This window comes from Choloepus didactylus, chromosome 16 (assembly GCF_015220235.1).
Source record: "Choloepus didactylus isolate mChoDid1 chromosome 16, mChoDid1.pri, whole genome shotgun sequence".
NCBI classification, from domain to species: Eukaryota; Metazoa; Chordata; class Mammalia; order Pilosa; family Megalonychidae; genus Choloepus; species Choloepus didactylus.
This window is the reverse complement of record NC_051322.1, coordinates 49175565-49194429: the sequence shown is the minus strand read 5'-3', so window position 1 is coordinate 49194429 and position 18865 is coordinate 49175565. Positions and strand designations below refer to the sequence as shown.

Genomic DNA, 18865 nt, shown 5'->3' with positions numbered 1-18865 from the left:
CGGGTTCTGCCACACCACCTACCCAGAAAGCTGCTGGAGAGGCTTGGTTGATGCCTGGGGAATGCCCTAGCTGGTTGGGATTATTGGGGCAGGGCATTGAGTTAGGGGTGGAGTTAGGGATGGGCTTCGGGAAGGGTCTCTCTACAGATGAAGAGGGCCTGTGCGCGTCCTAGCACAAGGCCCAGAACATAAGGTGGAAAAAACATTGACTTGCTGCTGGGAAGCTGCAAGTATAGATCCTTACCTCTCTGCTGCCCAACAAATTTTCACATATTCATGGTCATACAAACTCACTACTAATATGTTGCTCAGACTACTAAGTCACAGGTTGACATTTACATTCTGTCTTACTTGACTAATGAGAAATTTGGCCTGACCATTTCCTTTTATTCTATCCATTTGTATCAACCAATTCTCATCATAAATATTATTAATCACTGCAAATAAGTACAGCAGTCTATCCTCTTCCCTCTAAACTTCATGATGAATAGCAAGAAATTTCAAACCACTTTTGAGTAACATTCTTTGCCACACACCTGTAGTGAAATGACAGCATCCTGTGGAACTCTGTCCTTCCGTGATAACCTTCCTCTCTGAGACTTTACTAATATCCCTTCAACCATAATCAATATATTCTCAGACAGATCTCTTGAACCAGACTATCATTTCAAACGCTGAAGACAGCCAGCATCATAGGTTTCCTGTGACTCAGTGTTTCTAGATATTGCCAGGTGAAGAGAAGACACCCTGAGAAAACTTTCAAACACTGCCTCAAGAGAGACACTTTTTATTTTGCAAAGCTCAGGGCTGCATTCAGTTTCCAGTTGCATGTGTGGGCAGCCATTTCTCCGTGTTCTAATTGGCTCACCATATGGATTCTTGGCTCTGTGCTTGGGAATCGTCATTGACTTTTAACCCACCTCACCTGAAGAGCCGCTTTCTGTGTTTCAATTATATTTCAGGCACAGAGCCTCATTTCAAAAACTATCAGCAGGATTTTCATTGGTGGTTTTGATGTTTTACTTTTAATCTAGTTTAGTGATATTTTAAATTGTGTTTGACTGCATTTGAAAAGGGCAGAATCTTAGAGAGAGAAAAATAATTGGGGAGAGAAAAGACTCAGAGAGAAAACAGAGGTTCCCAGGATTTAGGCTGGTCACTTAGAATTGTGACTTATGCAGAAGACTGTAAGTATCATAGTTTTTCTTGTTCGAATTAATGCTAAAAAAAGATTCTCACTCTCAGCATTAACAAATGTTCTCTATCTTAAACAACAACTTAGAAAAGAACTGAATCTTATCCTAACATACACTGAAATGGAAAATATATAATTTTCAACTATGACCTGAGGGTTTGGCTGTGAACATGGCCAGATAAACCTCTTTGAAAGATCTAAGCACCCAGAGTACACTTGCTTCTATAATATGGGGAGAAAGAAAACAAACTGTAAATAAGCTGCAATATGAAAAGCTCCTACCGATTGTATACTTCTCTATACTGTTGGTCATTTAAAATGCCTGCCACTGAAAACTGTCAAATAAGGGGTGCATCTCCCGTGTCCCACAGAGAGCTGCTTCTCAGCTGGAAGAAGGGTGTGTCCCTCGGCTTCTACCTGGGAGCAATGATGATCGTGTCAAGCATTTCAGTGAGACCAGCCCAAGTTTTTAGGGTGGGGATCCAGACAGGTTATACGTACCTTCAGTCCTTCTCCCAGAGGAAGGCAGAAACACCTCAAAGCCTGCATGTAGGAACATCTACTGAGAAATTATTTCAATCAGACACCAGCCAAGTGGGGGAAAGGAAAAGAACAGAGAAGAATAAACAAAACTCCCTTGGTTTTGGATGTAAGAGAGCCAGCAGCGATGGACTGGCACATCGTCAGAATAGCTGCAGCACTGCTCCTTTTTCTGGTAAGTGAACTCTTAAAAACCCTTCGCGATTATTCTCATGGTAAACAAGTGGGAATTTTCCAGAAAATGTTACTTCATGTTATTTCTAAGCTAACCCCATTAAAAATTTTATGTTAATGACTGGGTGACTTTATGAACTAGATTTTTAAACAGTGTTTTCTCTCTTTAATTGAAGACTTGAGATCATATTAATGCATCAATGTCAACTCTCAACATCCTTCTCTGAGACTGAAGTCAGTGCTAGTCATGGTGGGAAGTTATTGAATTTGGGAAATTCGTGTAACTACTTAGTAGCACCTTATTATTCAAATTCTCTTTTGCAGTGGACTTTTAAGCTAAATAGCACAGGAATGTCCTGATTTTTAACCTGAACATTCCTTTCTTTGATATCTTTGTTGGCAAATTCACCATAATTTTTAAAGCATAAAAGTAGGATCCATATAAATTAAAATCACAGCAATTTGTGACTGACCTCATTATCCAAAAAATCACATTGCCTCCATGTGAGGCTAGGAGCCCTATCACTCATATTGAGAGCTCCACACTGTGAACCTATGATTTTATTTAAAACAGTATTTTTAATTTCACCAAAAAAATGACAGTATAGGAGATTTATAAATGATATAGTAAGTGAAGGAATGGCTATAATTAAGGAGTAAGTATAATTATTATTATACTTGTTCTTACTACTGGAGTCAGTAATGACTGTGACATAAAAGTACATTTGATGGTCAGACAAATGTAATGAAATGTTTTATCACTGCCTCCCTTCCACGTCATTAGTTTTCTCTTCTCAGAGATAATACTAAATGCAACACTGATGATACTGCATCAGTTTCACTTATGGTGAAAATTTTAAAACAGTAGTTTCACAGAGCAGTTAAAGTAACCCCCCAAGGCAGGTACCAGCAAAATACTCCCCATCTTGGCAGGAGATAGTGTTGTGGTTCATGTTTGTTTCTACTTGCTTAATTTTTGAACTGGAATGCTGGATTTGTATAATGAGAAGTTAGATCTTTTATTCAATGTACAGGGTGAGTTTGAATTCTGTTTGTGAATTAAAAGGAGTCAATCATAGAAATCCAGTTATGATCAATAAATTTTAAGTTTATGGCCTCCTGTGTCAGCACTGGAGCGGTTGATTGTGAATATTAAAACCCTACTATTTTCTTCAGTGATATATAATTGTTATGTTTTTGTTAAGAAGGTATGGTTAGAAAAATTGAAAAATCACTTAAACCAAAGCCACTTATAAGGAGTATTCCCTCCTGTTGGTTTACCTTCACCTCAGAACTACAAAATATTACAATACCTAGTGAATAGTTGTTACATTTCTACCAGTTGTTTCAATAGCATATTGGTCTTGGCATTTGTTGGCACTATGTTTCTTTGTCCTTGGTGACATCTTAATGTTTGTGATTTTTTTTTTTTATTTACTAAGTGGGACTATAAATGTAGATGTGTGTCAATACCATGAAGATTTTTTTCTCAAATTCCTAAATTGCTGGTTTCCATTCAAGTTTTTAAACTTGTTTTTTTTTTTCCTGCTAAATAGCAAAGAAATTTTATTTACCACTTTCCTATATATCTGAAAAGTATGAACACTCTGCATTTCAATTGACTGTTGTGTATAATTTTTTGCTGGACACTTTCTGTAAACACAATTGCCTTGCTCAGTTTTGCTGTAAACTGACTTATAAGATGCACTGTTGCTATGCTTTCTGATGTGTGTTTGATAAGGGTGATAAAATAAAGCTTAAAAATAAAAAAATTAAAAAAAAAAAAGGAGTCAATCAGTAGATTTAGGGATAAATGAGATTCAATCAGCTGGTAGCTTTAGTGCCAAGCTGCCCTCACACATTAGCCATATTCTATGGACTTTGTAATGGATCTTTAGGTTAAGTTGGTGTCATAGCTTGCAATGTGGCAGGGATCAATGTCATTTGAACATCTGCAAATTTGTGTATTGCCAATTATCAAATACTTTTATCTTTAATGTCATATAAATTTGATCCCTCTGGCCTATACTATAGATTCAATCTTTTGATGTTTGTTCAGATGCTTATGTACTAATTTTCATAGAATCAATAAGAGGTGCCCTATTTCTTGATTTATATGATTATTTCTAATTGATTACATCCTATAAATTTCCTTTTACAGTCACTTCAATAAAAAGCATCATTTTATCAAAATCATATATGCTCACTGAACTTTCTCTCTTTGGAGAAAGGTTCCTGGGATTTATACTTTACTTTCTGAGCCTGGATACTTTGGTTTGGGGGTAGTTTATTAAGCCATGTTTTACTTAGAATCAATCACAAATTTCTTATACCCCTTATGAGAATTATTTCTCAAAGAACTTTACTCTGGAGTTAGTGTTTCATTTTATAGTAACAGCATAACTTTAAATTTTTTTCATTTTCTAAGATTTAGCAAATCATAATACATTTTTACTACTGATTTACTAGATGGTTTGGGTAATTGTTCTGTGGAGTTATCTAACATGTTTTTGCTATAAAAATAATTTTTCACAAAAAGACAACTACCACTACAGTAAATTATTTCAATTATCTTTCTTCAATGAAAGCTTACTTTTACAAAAAAAAAAGTATATAAAGTATATATATATAATATATATGCTTCTCTGCTCAAAGTCAATAAATAAAAGTCCATGTTAGGAAGCATATTTGCCCAATGGTGAAGACCCTTAAGACATTTAAACTGGTAGTATCCTTAAAGCGAATCCATTTGAGAGCTGGGCACCTATCTGTTTACAAGCATATTGTATACACTGATCAATACACCTGAAGGTTGTAGGCCTTGTTGAATTTAGTGTGTTGGAACAGGGAGAATAAAGCCAAAGGAGCTTCTCATAAAGTAACAAAGATTGCTCCATAACTATTCCATTATTCAGACAAGTCTCCTGGACAGACAATAGCTTATACCTGTTATAACAGAGGGAGCCAAATAAATTTCATTGATTCTGCATTCAGTTTCATTTCTGTTCTTAAAACCTTTATTATTCACTCTAGATTTAAAATGAGCATTGTCTTTCCCCTTTTCTAAAAAAAGGGAGTACAAATTTATCATCACTGCAAATTTTTCATTACCACAATGAAGTCCTTGAATCTTTGATGTCTATGGAAATCACTGCATTCATTTATGTAAGAAATACACAATAGGGGTCTTTTGGTAGGATTCCAAAAGGGATGAGACAGTTGTCAAACCCAAACCAAAAAGCATTTAGGCCAAGGATGGCCCTGCCTCTGGTGTAAACTTTACTGATTGATCCAACACTAGATGAGACCTCAGAATTCTCCTCAGCACAGCACTTCAGGAGGCCACTATCAGTTTGTCTGAGTTATCATAGAATAGAAACATTTTGCCATCCCTGATTTAGGTAATAGAAAATACTGAAGCATTGGGCAATGCTGACTTGATTACTTTGAAGGCCTAACCACCTGGGGACAAGATTCATTAATTTAACAAGACTTGTGAATCTAGAAAAATGACACTCTTGTCTATACCCAGAAACCTAATTCCTGATGACTCTTTCTCCACTAAACATTCTTCAAGGACATTGCTGCCGAGTGTCCCATGTCCCAGCAGGGCATTGTCAGCTGTATGCCAGGAAGCATGCTTAGCACTGCAGTTGGGCTTATTATACTCCTTTCAACTGAGGACACGTCTTCACGGAGTGCTAGGTCATGCCACCATGCTGGGTATCCTTGGCAAGCAAATTCCTTCAATGGACTTCAGCAGGTCAATTTTTTTAAATATGTCTGGTTCCTAGCCCTTGCTCTTAAATGACCTGTGAGAACGGATCACAGCCCTTTACAGTTGTTTAATAAGAAACCCTCTCTCCACAATTTAATGGTTGCCTATTGCTCATTGACTGAGTCATTTGAGGGCAGGTTGTGTCTGATTCACCTTTATATCCCTCATAGTGCACTGTGTGCCAATGGAAGATTGCTCAGTAGGCTTTCACTCCCACAAAGCAGAGACACCAGAAGGAAATCTAGGGATATTTTATATTTCTCTGCTCTGACATCCTCCAAAAAGCCATCAAAGTATTAAACTTGGAAGTAATCTTGTTGGATTTCCTTAGCATTTATTTTCATGATGTAGGATTACATTTACCTTACATTTCACACAGAGTTGCCATAGATATTTTAAGGCTTGGGCCTAAATCTAGTCTTAAATCCACATGATGCACATTCAATACATATTTATAAAGTAAATAAGCCGATGAACAAGTAAAAGAAATCAACCCATTAAGGCACTGTCAACCACAGGGTGATATCCTTTGTCAGAAGCAGTTTGAAGGAAAAACAAAAGAGGAGGATATTTAAAATAAGCAAATTATTTTATTTTAGTTCATCCTTGTGATGCATATAATAAGTTAACAAATACATTAGAATATAATGCTTAACAAAAACTACCAAGTGATTATGAAAAATCATCTCACATTCATTAAATGCAGGAGAATTTCCTTATAAAAATTATTTATTACTCTCAAGTCCATTTTTATTATATGCAAAGAAATGTAAACCTCAATATCAAAAGTAATAACTAAAAATAACAGTAATTAGAAAATCATTGAACTTAGCTTGCAATTTTGTTCTCCTGTGGCTTTTTAAAAAGAAAATAAATAAATGGATCAACTCCTAAAATAGAGATGAAGAGAGGACTCATTGAGGATATATTTCAGGTGAATTATTCTCCGCTTTCATAGAACTTTAGGAATAGAAGGGGCTTTATTCTCATATTCAGATGGGGAAACTGAGCCATACAGTGGCAATATCCAGGTGGTCAAGAGAGCTGAGATATGCTCGGTCAGCCAGGCAATCCCTCCATTCATTTCTAAGTAAATCTCTATTCCAGCATCCACAACACTTATTCCAAACTTATTTCTGAATCCAGACTACCTTCCTCCTTGCCAGAAAATAACTTCACTCCTATTTTGGAGACGTTCTGGACAATGTCCTCTAACTTCTCTTTCCTGAGCTATTGATTTTAACCATTATCCTTCCTGTCTTCCTTACCCTCCAAGAAGTCTCTATTTTTTGCCTATTCCTCTCTTCTCTCACCATCATACCACCTCCATCAAGTATCCCCTTTTCATTTCATTCCTTTTTCACCTTCAAAATCTCCTTCTCTTCTTTTACTCAGCTTTCAAAAATCCACAGGTTTCCCTTTCCCAAAAATTTCCTTGGGAAACATCATGACATCTAATTCTACCATTCTGTCTTTCAGTTTCCCTTCATCACCAAATTTCTTGGGGAAAGAAATGACCACCTCTATGTTCTCTTCTCCTACATCTTATCCCCTAATCTCAGTCAGGCAAGTTCCTGTTCCACCCAGCTGAAGGTCACCAGAACCTCAGGAATCCCTCAGGATTCACTCTTCTCAACTTGCCTGTGTCTTCTGACGTTCACCCGTACCTCCATCTCTTTCATTTCTCCATTCTTTCGATTTCCATGACACTGCATTATTTTTGTCTCCTGTTTCGATGGACACTCTTCCTCTATATCTTTCTTTCTTGTTGTTGTTCTCAGTTACATAAAAGTAGGAATTACATTAGTTTCATCCTCAACCACAGGCTGTTTCTTTTGCTCTACTCTCTATTTTAGCAATTTCAAACTCTCCCTGATTTCAACTATCATACCTAAGAGGATGTCCCTCAAACCTACATTTCAAATTGCTCAGCTTCTTTACCAGGACATTTCTCTGGCATCTCAAACTCAATGAGTTCTAACCTACTTAATTTTGCTACTATCATGTTCCCAGGTTATCAATTTAAAACAATTCACCTGAGATATCCCTCCCACCCCACCCCCACCCCACCCCACCCCCCGCCGCATATCCCTTCTGCTCTCAAGCTCTGTCAGTTTTACCTGGGCAGAATTTATTTTTCCCTTGATCATTTCCTGCCACTGCTCCGGGTTGGCCCCTCCTCATCTCTAGCCTGATTTGATGCAAAAGACCCTCAACTGTTCCTAGCCTGTAATCTCTGCTGCTTCCCACCACTTCTACCAACTGTGGTCAGAGTAATCTTTTAGGCCCACAATTTGATCATACCTTTCCCATCATCAAACATTGTCAATATTTTCATACTCCACTGCAACAACAGGTAGAATTGAAAAAGTATCCAGAGATAATTTAGTTTCCCTCCCCCTGCCATTTTATAAATGAGAAAATGAAAGCCCAGAGAATTTAAGAAAAACATTGAAATGAAAGTGAAAGCTTGGAGAATTTAAGAAAAACATCAAAATTTATCCAACTCCATCAAATGCTCTTTTTATTTCATTATATTGCCTTTCAAAGTTCAAGATTGCCTTTGTATCTGAGTTTATACTAGATTCTGAGCAAAAGACAGAAGGGTTATGAAAACACACCACATTCTGAAGCAGACATGGCAGTTTTTAATTACTGAATCTAGAGCCTGAATCTATGGTGAAAACTACTTGGTCTTCTGCCCAAGTTGCCTCTCATGGGAAAAAGAAGAACCCAGCTTCATAAAGCTGGAAAGATTTATTAGTCATCTGGCATTGTTACTCAGAACAAACAGTAGGCATGGACACTTCGATGTGGTAAGGAAAGCACAACACAGATAACAGATGCATGTGCAATTCTGTAGCTATGAAGTAATCGCTTCAAACAGACAAATAAGAGATCCCACCACTCTCATGCCACACCGACAAAGAAGAGAGGGAAAAAGTGCTTGCAGAGTTCACAGTCAGCAAGAAATAAGCATTTGTGTTAAAGCATTTCTGTTCTGTGCCCAGTGTGGACTCTACAGATAACATTTCATTTACTTGTCCTAACCATTTGGGCCACTTTCCTCTCCCCTTTCCTTATTATTATTGTTATTATTATTATTAATATATATGAGCATTCCTAATCACAGGGATAATATGAGTTTAGAGTAAAATCAGAAGTTATTTGAATTCTTAAAGTTGAAATGTCAATTCTTTGTAGCGTGTTTTAGTAATTTACTTGGGGGGGGGATAAGGTATTATACTTTATGGTAAAACTCACAACTCAAGCACAAATTTAGGTTGAATTGTATTGGAGTGTACTTAGCCGTAAGTTAATATCCAAGCCTCAATTTCCTCATCTGTAAAATGGAGATAATTGTATCTACACATGTGCTTGTTGTAAAGAGTGGAAGCATGGATTTCTCTAAACACACTGCTTAGTATTTAACCATCATTCAATGAATTATAACGGTGATAATAATGCTTACATCGTCTCTTTATACTTCTCATATTATCCATGTATTCATATTTTCTGAAATTATCAATTGTGATTTTTTAAAATACATACTTGGAGACGAAAATGTATTTTATTTAATGATGAAATTGAAGCAACTATAAAAAGTAATTTGCTATATTGTTAATTACTATTTATATGCAAGCTCTAATTTTCTTATATCAGTGATGTAGATAAAGTCTAATTATGATGACAATTTTCCCAGTTCATAATTCTGAAGAGATTAAATTAGATCTTGACATTTTTTATTTAGGAAAAAATAGAAATTAATTGCTTACACCATCTTTACTTGATTCAAAGTGAAATTTAAACCTTAATAAATGCAGACCAGTCTTCAAATCTACACCTAATTTTTAGATATAGATATTTAAATGTCTTAAATAAGTACATTGATGTATTACATTCAGTATTAAATTTTGTGTTTTCATAAATACCTGTGGCATTTAGCAAAAAAAAATAATTTTCCTGATTTTTCACTAGAACTTATGCATAATGATTAAGGTCAGAGATGAAACTAGGTAGAGCTCTGCTTGACTAGCACATCTGTTTGACTAGGAAAATTGTTTACTGCAGGAAAAAAAGACTAATGGAAGTTGCTTACCCAGCAACTTTTCCCTATACTCCTGAAATTTCCTCTCCTTGCTATGGAAGGATGCAACTTTAGCATGCATCTTATTTAGTGCTAACAATAAAATGTCAAACATGAATTCATTTTTAGGTAATAGAAATTATTTGCTTTTATTTTAGAACTTTTTATTCTCATACTTTTTAAAAAGTTAAAAAAAAATCATCCTTAAATTTTCAAGAATACCAGAAAATTTTCCATCTAGAATTGCAATGTGAAGGCACAAATATCTTGAAGCTTTCTGGATACCTTTGTGTTTCATATCCTTTTTTGCTATAAAACATTTTTTCCCATTTCCATCTGTGAGTAGTCAGGTCCTGAAACTATAGCCAAATCTTTTAGTGTTATCAGTTATTATTGAATATCACTGAATAGCATCAGGGTATCTCCACTTTTCAAGCACAAGATTTACTAAGGGAGCCTTAATTTTCAACATTCATTTCCCCAGGGTTCTAGCTTCAGATATCCTAAATCATACTACAACAAGTGTGCGCATAAGCTAAGAATGAAAAACAGGTTAGAAAATAAAGGTAGTAGAATATAAGAAGATAAAAATTGAAAGGAAAAAACTGAAAGAAATTCTTAGCATCATGATCAGAGAGAGATAAACCAGTCCCACCCAGTATCCACTACAGACTTTCCTCTTTAGTCACTGATAAAATAATTGCAATGACTCAAAATACTATTGTTTGATTTTTTTAATAATTGAATAACATGAGTTTTAAGGGCTCAATTAAATTGGGGAGTTATTGCTTAATAGGTACAGAGTTTCTGTATGGGGTCATGAAAATGTCATTGTAAAATGGATAGTGGTAGTGATAGCACAACATTGTGAATGCAATCAATACCACTGAAATTTATACTTAAAAATGGTTAAAATGGAAATTTTTGTTATATATGTTACCACAATAAAAAATTAACCAATTAGTTAATTAATTAACTATTGTGATTATCTTATTTTTATAGGTGGTGTTGGAGGTTAACAGTGAATTTCGAGTCCAGGTAATATATAAAAATCCATTTTTTTTCCCAAATGAAAAAAGGAAAATGGGTTTGTGAGAAACAATATAATTTCCAAAGAAAAAATCATTCTTATAAGTAAAGTTAACATAATGCTAAAATTGAGAGATTATCAAACTATCAATTTTCCCCCAGTAATTAAACATTCTCTCTTTCTGACATTATAATTATCCCCTCTTCCAAAATCTCCAGGAGAATGTGAACTATGAATAAAAGATAATACAGATGTTTACTTTATCATATGTATCTTATTCAAGGTAAGAGATTATAACACTAAAAATGGCACTGTCAAGTGGTATTCAATCAGAAGGCAAAAACGTGAATGGATCAAGTTCGCTGCAGCCTGTCGTGAAGGTGAAGACAACTCAAAGAGGAACCCAATTGCCAAAGCAAGTATCAACCCAAAAGCATAAAACAAAAAATCAGACTGAATGGGGGTTAAAGTTGTAAAAGAAACTATTTTTAAAATATTTTAATTAATGTATCTTACTAACAAGTTATGATAAAGACAGAACCATAGTCATTCTGATTACAAAAACTGAAACCACTAAAGAAATTTAGGTACTCAGATAAACAGTTATATATTGACTTTCTGCGCTGGCAAAATTAATTCACCTGATGATGTACTACTCCAAACAGTAGATTTTTTTAAAATATAGCAATTTACATAATGAGTTTAGCACTCTGTACATTCAGATAACTTTATGCCCCTCAATCTATTAAAATTGAATTTCTACTTTTGTGCTTGTTCATGAACATTCACAATATGCCCCCTTCATACTCTTTTTTCTTTCATTTTCCCTTACCTTCCTTTCTATACACATATACACATACATGCTCAGAAACACACACATTCACACACATATGCAGATGTACACAAAAATATACATGTACTTACATACAGATACACCTCCAGACTCCCCAGAAAAATTTGCTTATAGTCACACAATGTTTTATTTCAAAGAGAGTCCTGGTTCTTATAACCATTATATTTTGGGTTGTGTCGTTTCTTTTCTGCTAATACAACCTTCCCATTTTCAGAATTAAGAGCTTCTACACAGATAGTTTCTCACCTACATAAATCCACTTAAACATTTCTTCTAAAACTACATTTTTAAAAGAGTTTTGACTCTGCAAATCAAAAATTACAAAATGACAATGTCAGGAAATTCCCTAAAATGACAAGGAGTTCCCCACTATAGCCACAGCATTAACACAGAGCCTGAAAACTATACACAATCAAATTATATGTATGCTGAATGAACGACTGACTGCATGAATGATAATGGTATAGATTTAGATTTACTGAGGATAATGTTCTACTATTTTCTTGTTTGGTAGAAATAGAAAATGAATTCCTTTTATTCATTGTCAGTTACCATTGAAAATACTAGAGTAGTAATTATTAGATCTCTAGGAAAATAACTTATTTCTAACCTTTCCCAATTGATAATGTGGTTATCACAATCAATAACTCTCAAGAAAGATCATTGTCATATATTAAACATAGAACCCTTAATTTTCTCCCTGTAATCTTTTCATTTGTGCTTTTTTGGCAGATTCACTCAGATTGCGCCGCAAACCAGCAAGTTACCTACCGCATCTCTGGAGTAGGAATTGATCAACCACCCTTTGGAATCTTTGTTATTAATCAAAAAACTGGTGAAATTAATATAACATCCATAGTTGATCGAGAAGTCACCCCTTATTTCATTGTAAGTGGGCTCCATCTTTCTAACCCTCCCTGCCTCTCTCTCTCTTATTCTTGGAAAATCTTAAGCTCAGGTCATACTTGACTTGATGTTTAGACTCTTAATGGTTAGGCATTTTTTTTTAATTGGCTCCAAATCCCGGAGCACCCGATGAATCCATAAAAACGAAAAGAGATTGTTTGAGAGAGGAGTATTTCACTTAAGTGCCTTCAGGAAAAATGCTAAACTCTAGTCTGTCCTGTGGCAAATTGGAGTATTTGTTTGGAAGTATTGGTACCTAACTTTTATTTCTTTCTTCAATTTAATTGAGGATGTTGGCTCCATTTAACTCCCATGCCTTGGGCTGACTCTGGAACTACTGTGGGAGCCTTTCTTCAGTGAATATAACTTATAAATTCACATTGCTCAAACTCACCTGAGCTCTGAAGGTAGCTTTGAAATCCTTTCATTCATCCTTAGCTTAATCTTTCTCCATTCTATATAGTAGCTGTCACAAAGCTTGAGTATCTTCTCTTTTTAAACTCTGAACTTCATTACCACTTGAAGCCACTGACCTCATGACCAATTTCATTAAAAAGTCTGAAATATCCATTACAAACTCCCACAATTAATTCCCTCTCCTTCAGCTCAGAAATGTCCTGCATTAAAACCAAAAACGAAGTCACTTTCTGCTGTTCCCACAGCTATCCCAAGAAATTGCTGTTGTTCCACAATTACCTCTTTCTTCTAGGACCTTATTCCATCAACAGTTGTGTGTGTGTGTGTGTGTGTGTGTGTGTGTGTGTGTGTTTTCCATCTCTCTTCTCTCACTCCATTGGCTGCTTCAACTTCCATCTGTGATCATGGCCAACACTTCTGAATAATTAACATAAAGATAAAAAATAAATACATAAAGAAAGCCTTCCTTGATCATGTAACCTCGTCTAATCAAATTTGATCAAGCCATATCCCAAAACACTTTCAAATAGTAGTCTACGTTTGCTGCTTTCACCCATGCTGCTTATATTCTTCATTCCTCAGACAACTTTTGTTCCTTGGTGTTCAATTCCAAATCTATATTCCTGCCCATCTCCAACCATGTTTACCCACAAACCCTCTGAGTCAATATACCATCCTATTAGCTTTTCTTTAGGTGCAATGCATTTTTATATTAAATATACCACATTTATGGAATAATTTACATTATACTTATGTACTTTTAAATATAATAGTAATAATAATGATTACAATATAAACATCCATGTAGCCACAACCTAGCTTAAGAATCCACATTTCTTTGAAACCCCAGTCTGACTTGTCTTGACCACATCCACATACCCTCCAATAGTCACTATTTCTAATTTCAAACACAGCATTTCTTTTTTCTTTTCCTTTTTTTGAACACAACTGCCAATTCCCAGTTACATCTATTGCAATTCTTTTTCAAGGGCTATCTCAATCATTACATTTTTTTCCATGGATTCAACAGATATCTATTGAGCATCTATTAGAAGCTCTGAGGATACAATAGCAAACAATACAGACAGAAATCTCTGCTTTAGTGGAGCTTACATTTCAGTGGGGGTAAGAAGCTAAAAAATTAAAATGTATAGTTTGTCAGATGGTGATAAGTGCTATGGAGAAAGATACAGCAGAACAAAGTGGGTAAGAACACTGAGGGCGAGGCTATTGCTATTTTATACAGGAAGGTCTTAGACGGCTTCTCTGAGAGGGTGACGTTTGAGCAAACATATGAAGGAGGCGACGGAGTCATCCAAGATGGTATCTGGAGAAGACACTCCAGGCAGAGGAAAGTGCTCTTTCTAAGGCCAAGAGCAACTGCCTGCTGTAGTATTCTTTTTTTCCTCTCTTTATAACTTATCAGCTTACCTTTTCTTAAATGGTATCGTGTATTCATGTTTGCCTCCCCTTATTGGTTTTAAGTACTGTTTGTGCCTACATTATAGGAGGAAACAATATGTCTTACTTTTTTTTTAGTTTCCCAGAGTGCCTAGCACAGTGCTCAAAGTAAGAACCTAATAAGTATGTGGCCCTATACAATTCTTCTTCTTTTCTCTCCTAGATCTATTGCCAGGCTCTGAATTCATTGGGTCAGGATTTAGAGAGACCTCTTGAGCTCAGAGTCAGGGTTCTGGATATAAATGACAATCCTCCAGTATTTTCTATGGCAACATTTTTTGGACAAATAGAAGAAAATAGTAATGCAAGTAAGTAATCTATTTTATTAAGTAAACAAGAATATATTGACTTCCAGATCACTCTACACAGCCAGGCAACTGGAAATTAAAGTCTGTGGAGCTACCACAGCATGAATGTAAGAGATTATATACTGTGGTAAAGCATGCAGAACAGATAGGTGTCAAGATTTCTCCATAATGGCTTTCTCTTTCACTACGGGAGTGGCTCCAATACACAAGGAACAACTCCAACGTAATGAGGGTGATTTTCTCATGTAGCTGACACACTAGCCCTGTACCAGATTCCTAATGAGAAATTTCAAAAGCATTTTGCACAGTGGTGGCAGCAGTATTGGTATGAGAATTCAGCCTCCCAGCCAAGGTTGCTTGGAAGGACAACCCCACCCATTTCTATTCAAACTCTTTTTGGTGGTGGTGGTGATGGTGGTATTATTTTGAACTACTTTGAAGTCTTTCATAGAAATCACTCCCAAGCAGCCTATTTTGCAGTTATAATCTCCAAGAACTTTTGTTTACAACAAATAAATGCCAAATAAGCATTGCTTTTTCCTTAAAATCTGCATATTAAAATACTATGCCTGTATTTTGAATATTAAAAAATATTATAAAAATGTTTGTTGTAAAGAGTCATGCAATATGGAAAGTTAAAAGACAATGGAAATCCATCCCTTGGTCTTCTTTAGTGCTGTTCTTCAGAGGCAAACAATAGCATCTGTTATGTAAGTTCATATGTTTTATAATTTTATAAAGATATATAAACAAACTTTGGACATAAATGGGATCATGTTTTATGTACTGATACACAATGTGCTTTTTTATTTAAATATATTTTAACATATTTCCATATCAGTACATATAGATTTCTTTACTCCTTTTAACAGTTGCATCATATTTTATTACATGGATGTACCATAATTAACTAATTAATCAATTTCCCAGTGAAAACATTTAAAAATGATTCTGAAGTGAATATACATACATATGTATATGCACGCAAATATATATATATACATACATATTTATACAAATATATAGAGACAGAGATGGACAGGGGCAAGGTGCATTTGCATCTATAGAAAAGACAATTATGTTTGAAATGGAGTTGGGATGTAGAGAATTCTAGTTTATGGATACTGGCAGCTTTTCATGTTCTCTAGTGTCTTGCTTATAAGATTAATGGAAAAGACAAGGGAAACTGCAAAACCACTTATAAGATGAGGGATAGAACAAAGCAAGTAAACACACATTTATTTATACCTCCTAGTTACCTAGCACTTCACAAGGGACCAAGCAAAATAGAGCAATAATATATAATATTTATTGATGGTGACTTATTCAATATACTGTTTATATACTTTTCTCCCACTAAGTTGTTTAATTCTCACACGAAATCAAAGAGGATGGTATTATTATCATTCCCACTTATAGATGTGGAAACTGAGGCCAAGATCATATAGCTGGAAAGTGCTAAAACTGGTAAAGAGTTGGCCCTGTCTTAAAATCATTTTGTTTCACCACAGCAGCCTTGGAAAAAAAAAAAAAAAAAAAGGAGCCAAACTAGAATAACAAATGGAAAGCCAGACTAACACTTTACGTTTGTTTCCCAACTCTCAGTAACGTCTAGGTTCCTAGTAAAATGCGATCTTTTTATCCAAGCAAAGGTATGGACAGGAGCTAAGATACTGATATGTTAAGGGAGCAGAAAGGAAGGATGGTAACGGGCATATATGTGGACCAACTAACCCCAAAACAATGTTAGAAAAGTGACATACTATATTGTAAAAAAAAGTGTAAATTGTCCATTTGCAACCAATTTTCCTTAATTTCTAGATACACTGGTGATGAAACTCAATGCTACTGATGCAGATGAACCAAATAATTTGAACTCAAAAATAGCCTTCAAGATCATGAGACAGGAACCTTCTGATACACCAATGTTTATTATCAACAGATATACTGGAGAAGTTCGAACAATGAATAATTTTCTTGACAGAGAGGTAAATTTTTTTCTTTGAATGGGTATTTAGTCTCACTGGAACTGATTCCAAAAGCAAGGGCACCTATGAAAGAGAGAAAGAAAATAAGATTTTAAAAGTTTAATTATTTAATATTTTCACATAATGATAATGACATTAAGAAATAATTTTAAAACGAAAAAAATAGAGACTCCTCAAGTGAATTTTATAGTAATTTTTCATTTGATTTTACTTAGGATTTGCCTCAAAATAAGAAAATTATTCTGGGAATACATAAATTAGCATAAGGTAGAGGCAATTTCATATATCATTAGAATTGAATAATAATTCAGTACAAACCTCAAGAGGCTCTTTTTTTAAAAAAAAAACAAAGTTCTATAATGAAATAAATGTAAGAAACACTTAATATTATGCCCCCTATTTCGATGAGTCACAATGCACGTAAACATGATAGAAGGTACAAGAATCTTTAGAGGCAAGAAACAGGCATATTTTTGTTTAACCCAGAATATACTAAGCTCCTTTGACAACAGAACTTTTTTTATTTCCTCTCTATTTAACAAATATTAACTGCCCACCAATTACTTTGAAATGAATCAGGACCAGAACAGAATGATGCATAGGAATTAAATAGCATCCGGTCTCATCTTTTCATTTACAAATAAGGAAATAACTAGTGATTGTTACCAAATTAGAATTAGCATTATGTGGTTTCTATCATGCCATGTGATTGCAGATTTAATTTAAAAGTATATGCTTTCTACCCCACCTCCATGGTTGCTAACATGACCACAGACATAGGGGACTGGTGGTTTGATGGGTTGAGCCCTCTACCATAAGTTTTACCCTTGGGAAGACGGTTGCTGCAAAGGAGAGGCTAGGCCTCCCTGTATTTGTGCCTAAGAGTCTCCTCCTGAATGCCTCTTTGTTGCTCAGATGTGGCCCTCTCTCTCTGGCTAAGCCAACTTGAAAGGTGAAATCACTGCCCTCCCCCCTACGTGGGATCAGACACCCAGGGAAGTGAATCTCCCTGGCAACGTGGAATATGACTCCCGGGGAGGAATGTAGACCCGGCATCGTGGGACGGAGAACATCTTCTTGACCAAAAGGGGGATATGAAAGGAAATGAAATAAGCTTCAGTGGCAGAGAGATTCCAAAACGAGCCGAGAGATCACTCTGGTGGGCACTCTTACGCACACTTTAGACAACCTTTTTTAGGTTCTAAAGAATTGGGGTAGCTGGTGGTGGATACCTGAAACTATTAAACTACAACCCAGAACCCATGAATCTCGAAGACAGTTGTATAAAAATGTAGCTTATGAGGGGTGACAGTGGGATTGGGAATGCCATAAGGACCAAACTCCACTTTGTCTAGTTTATGGATGGATGTGTAGAAAAGTAGGGGAAGCAAACAAACAGACAGAGGTACCCAGTGTTCTTTTTTACTTCAATTGCTCTTTTTCACTCTAATTATTATTCTTCTTATTTTTGTGTGTGTGCTAATGAAGGTGTCAGGGATTGATTTAGGTGATGAATGTACAACTATGTAATGGTACTGTAAACAATCGAAAGTACAATTTGTTTTGTATGACTGCGTGGTATGTGAATATATCTCAATAAAATGATGATTAAAAAAAAAAAAAAAGAAAAAAAAAAAAAAAAAAGTATATGCTTTTTCATTTTTTAAAGAATACTGTCTTTTAATACAATGTAGCTGTCCTGTATGCACCTGAGGCATATACATGAGGAAGTTCTACAGACTAATTGATACTCAGTTAAATTATATTTAATTATTATAACTATTTTAAAATTAAAATCTCCCCACTATTGACTCCTTGGTTTAGGATTAATGATTATTTTTACACTCCAGTGATCCAAATGCCATCAGTATCTAGTTTACCTAAATTACCTTTTTACCTTTTGAAAATTTACCATCAGAAACAAAGTGATCATTTACCTATTTTCTTTCTCAAACTTTCTTAAAGAGCCCAATGGGATTCTTTTAATCTCAAAAGAGCTTCAGGGTAAAGAGCTAGGAAAAAGGGATGTGAGAAGTAAAGGAATCCAGAAGCCACTGAGAAGCCACGGAGCGGATATTCTTAGCCTGGCATCCATTAATAGGCATCAAGATATCTCTAACTATGAATC

At 35.3% G+C, this 18865-nt stretch overlaps 1 protein-coding gene across 1 annotated transcript in view; it reads left to right on the top strand.

Moving 5' to 3' along the window:
- The first annotated feature begins 1862 nt into the window (after positions 1-1862).
- Positions 1863-18865, top strand: part of DSG1 (desmoglein 1) — a 39462-nt gene continuing 22459 nt past the window's right edge. The window contains exons 1-6 of the mRNA XM_037805572.1: positions 1863-1910; positions 10777-10812; positions 11088-11219; positions 12390-12545; positions 14605-14749; positions 16571-16737. Coding sequence (XP_037661500.1) covers positions 1863-1910; positions 10777-10812; positions 11088-11219; positions 12390-12545; positions 14605-14749; positions 16571-16737 — 684 coding nt within the window. The remainder of the gene's footprint in view (positions 1911-10776; positions 10813-11087; positions 11220-12389; positions 12546-14604; positions 14750-16570; positions 16738-18865) is intronic.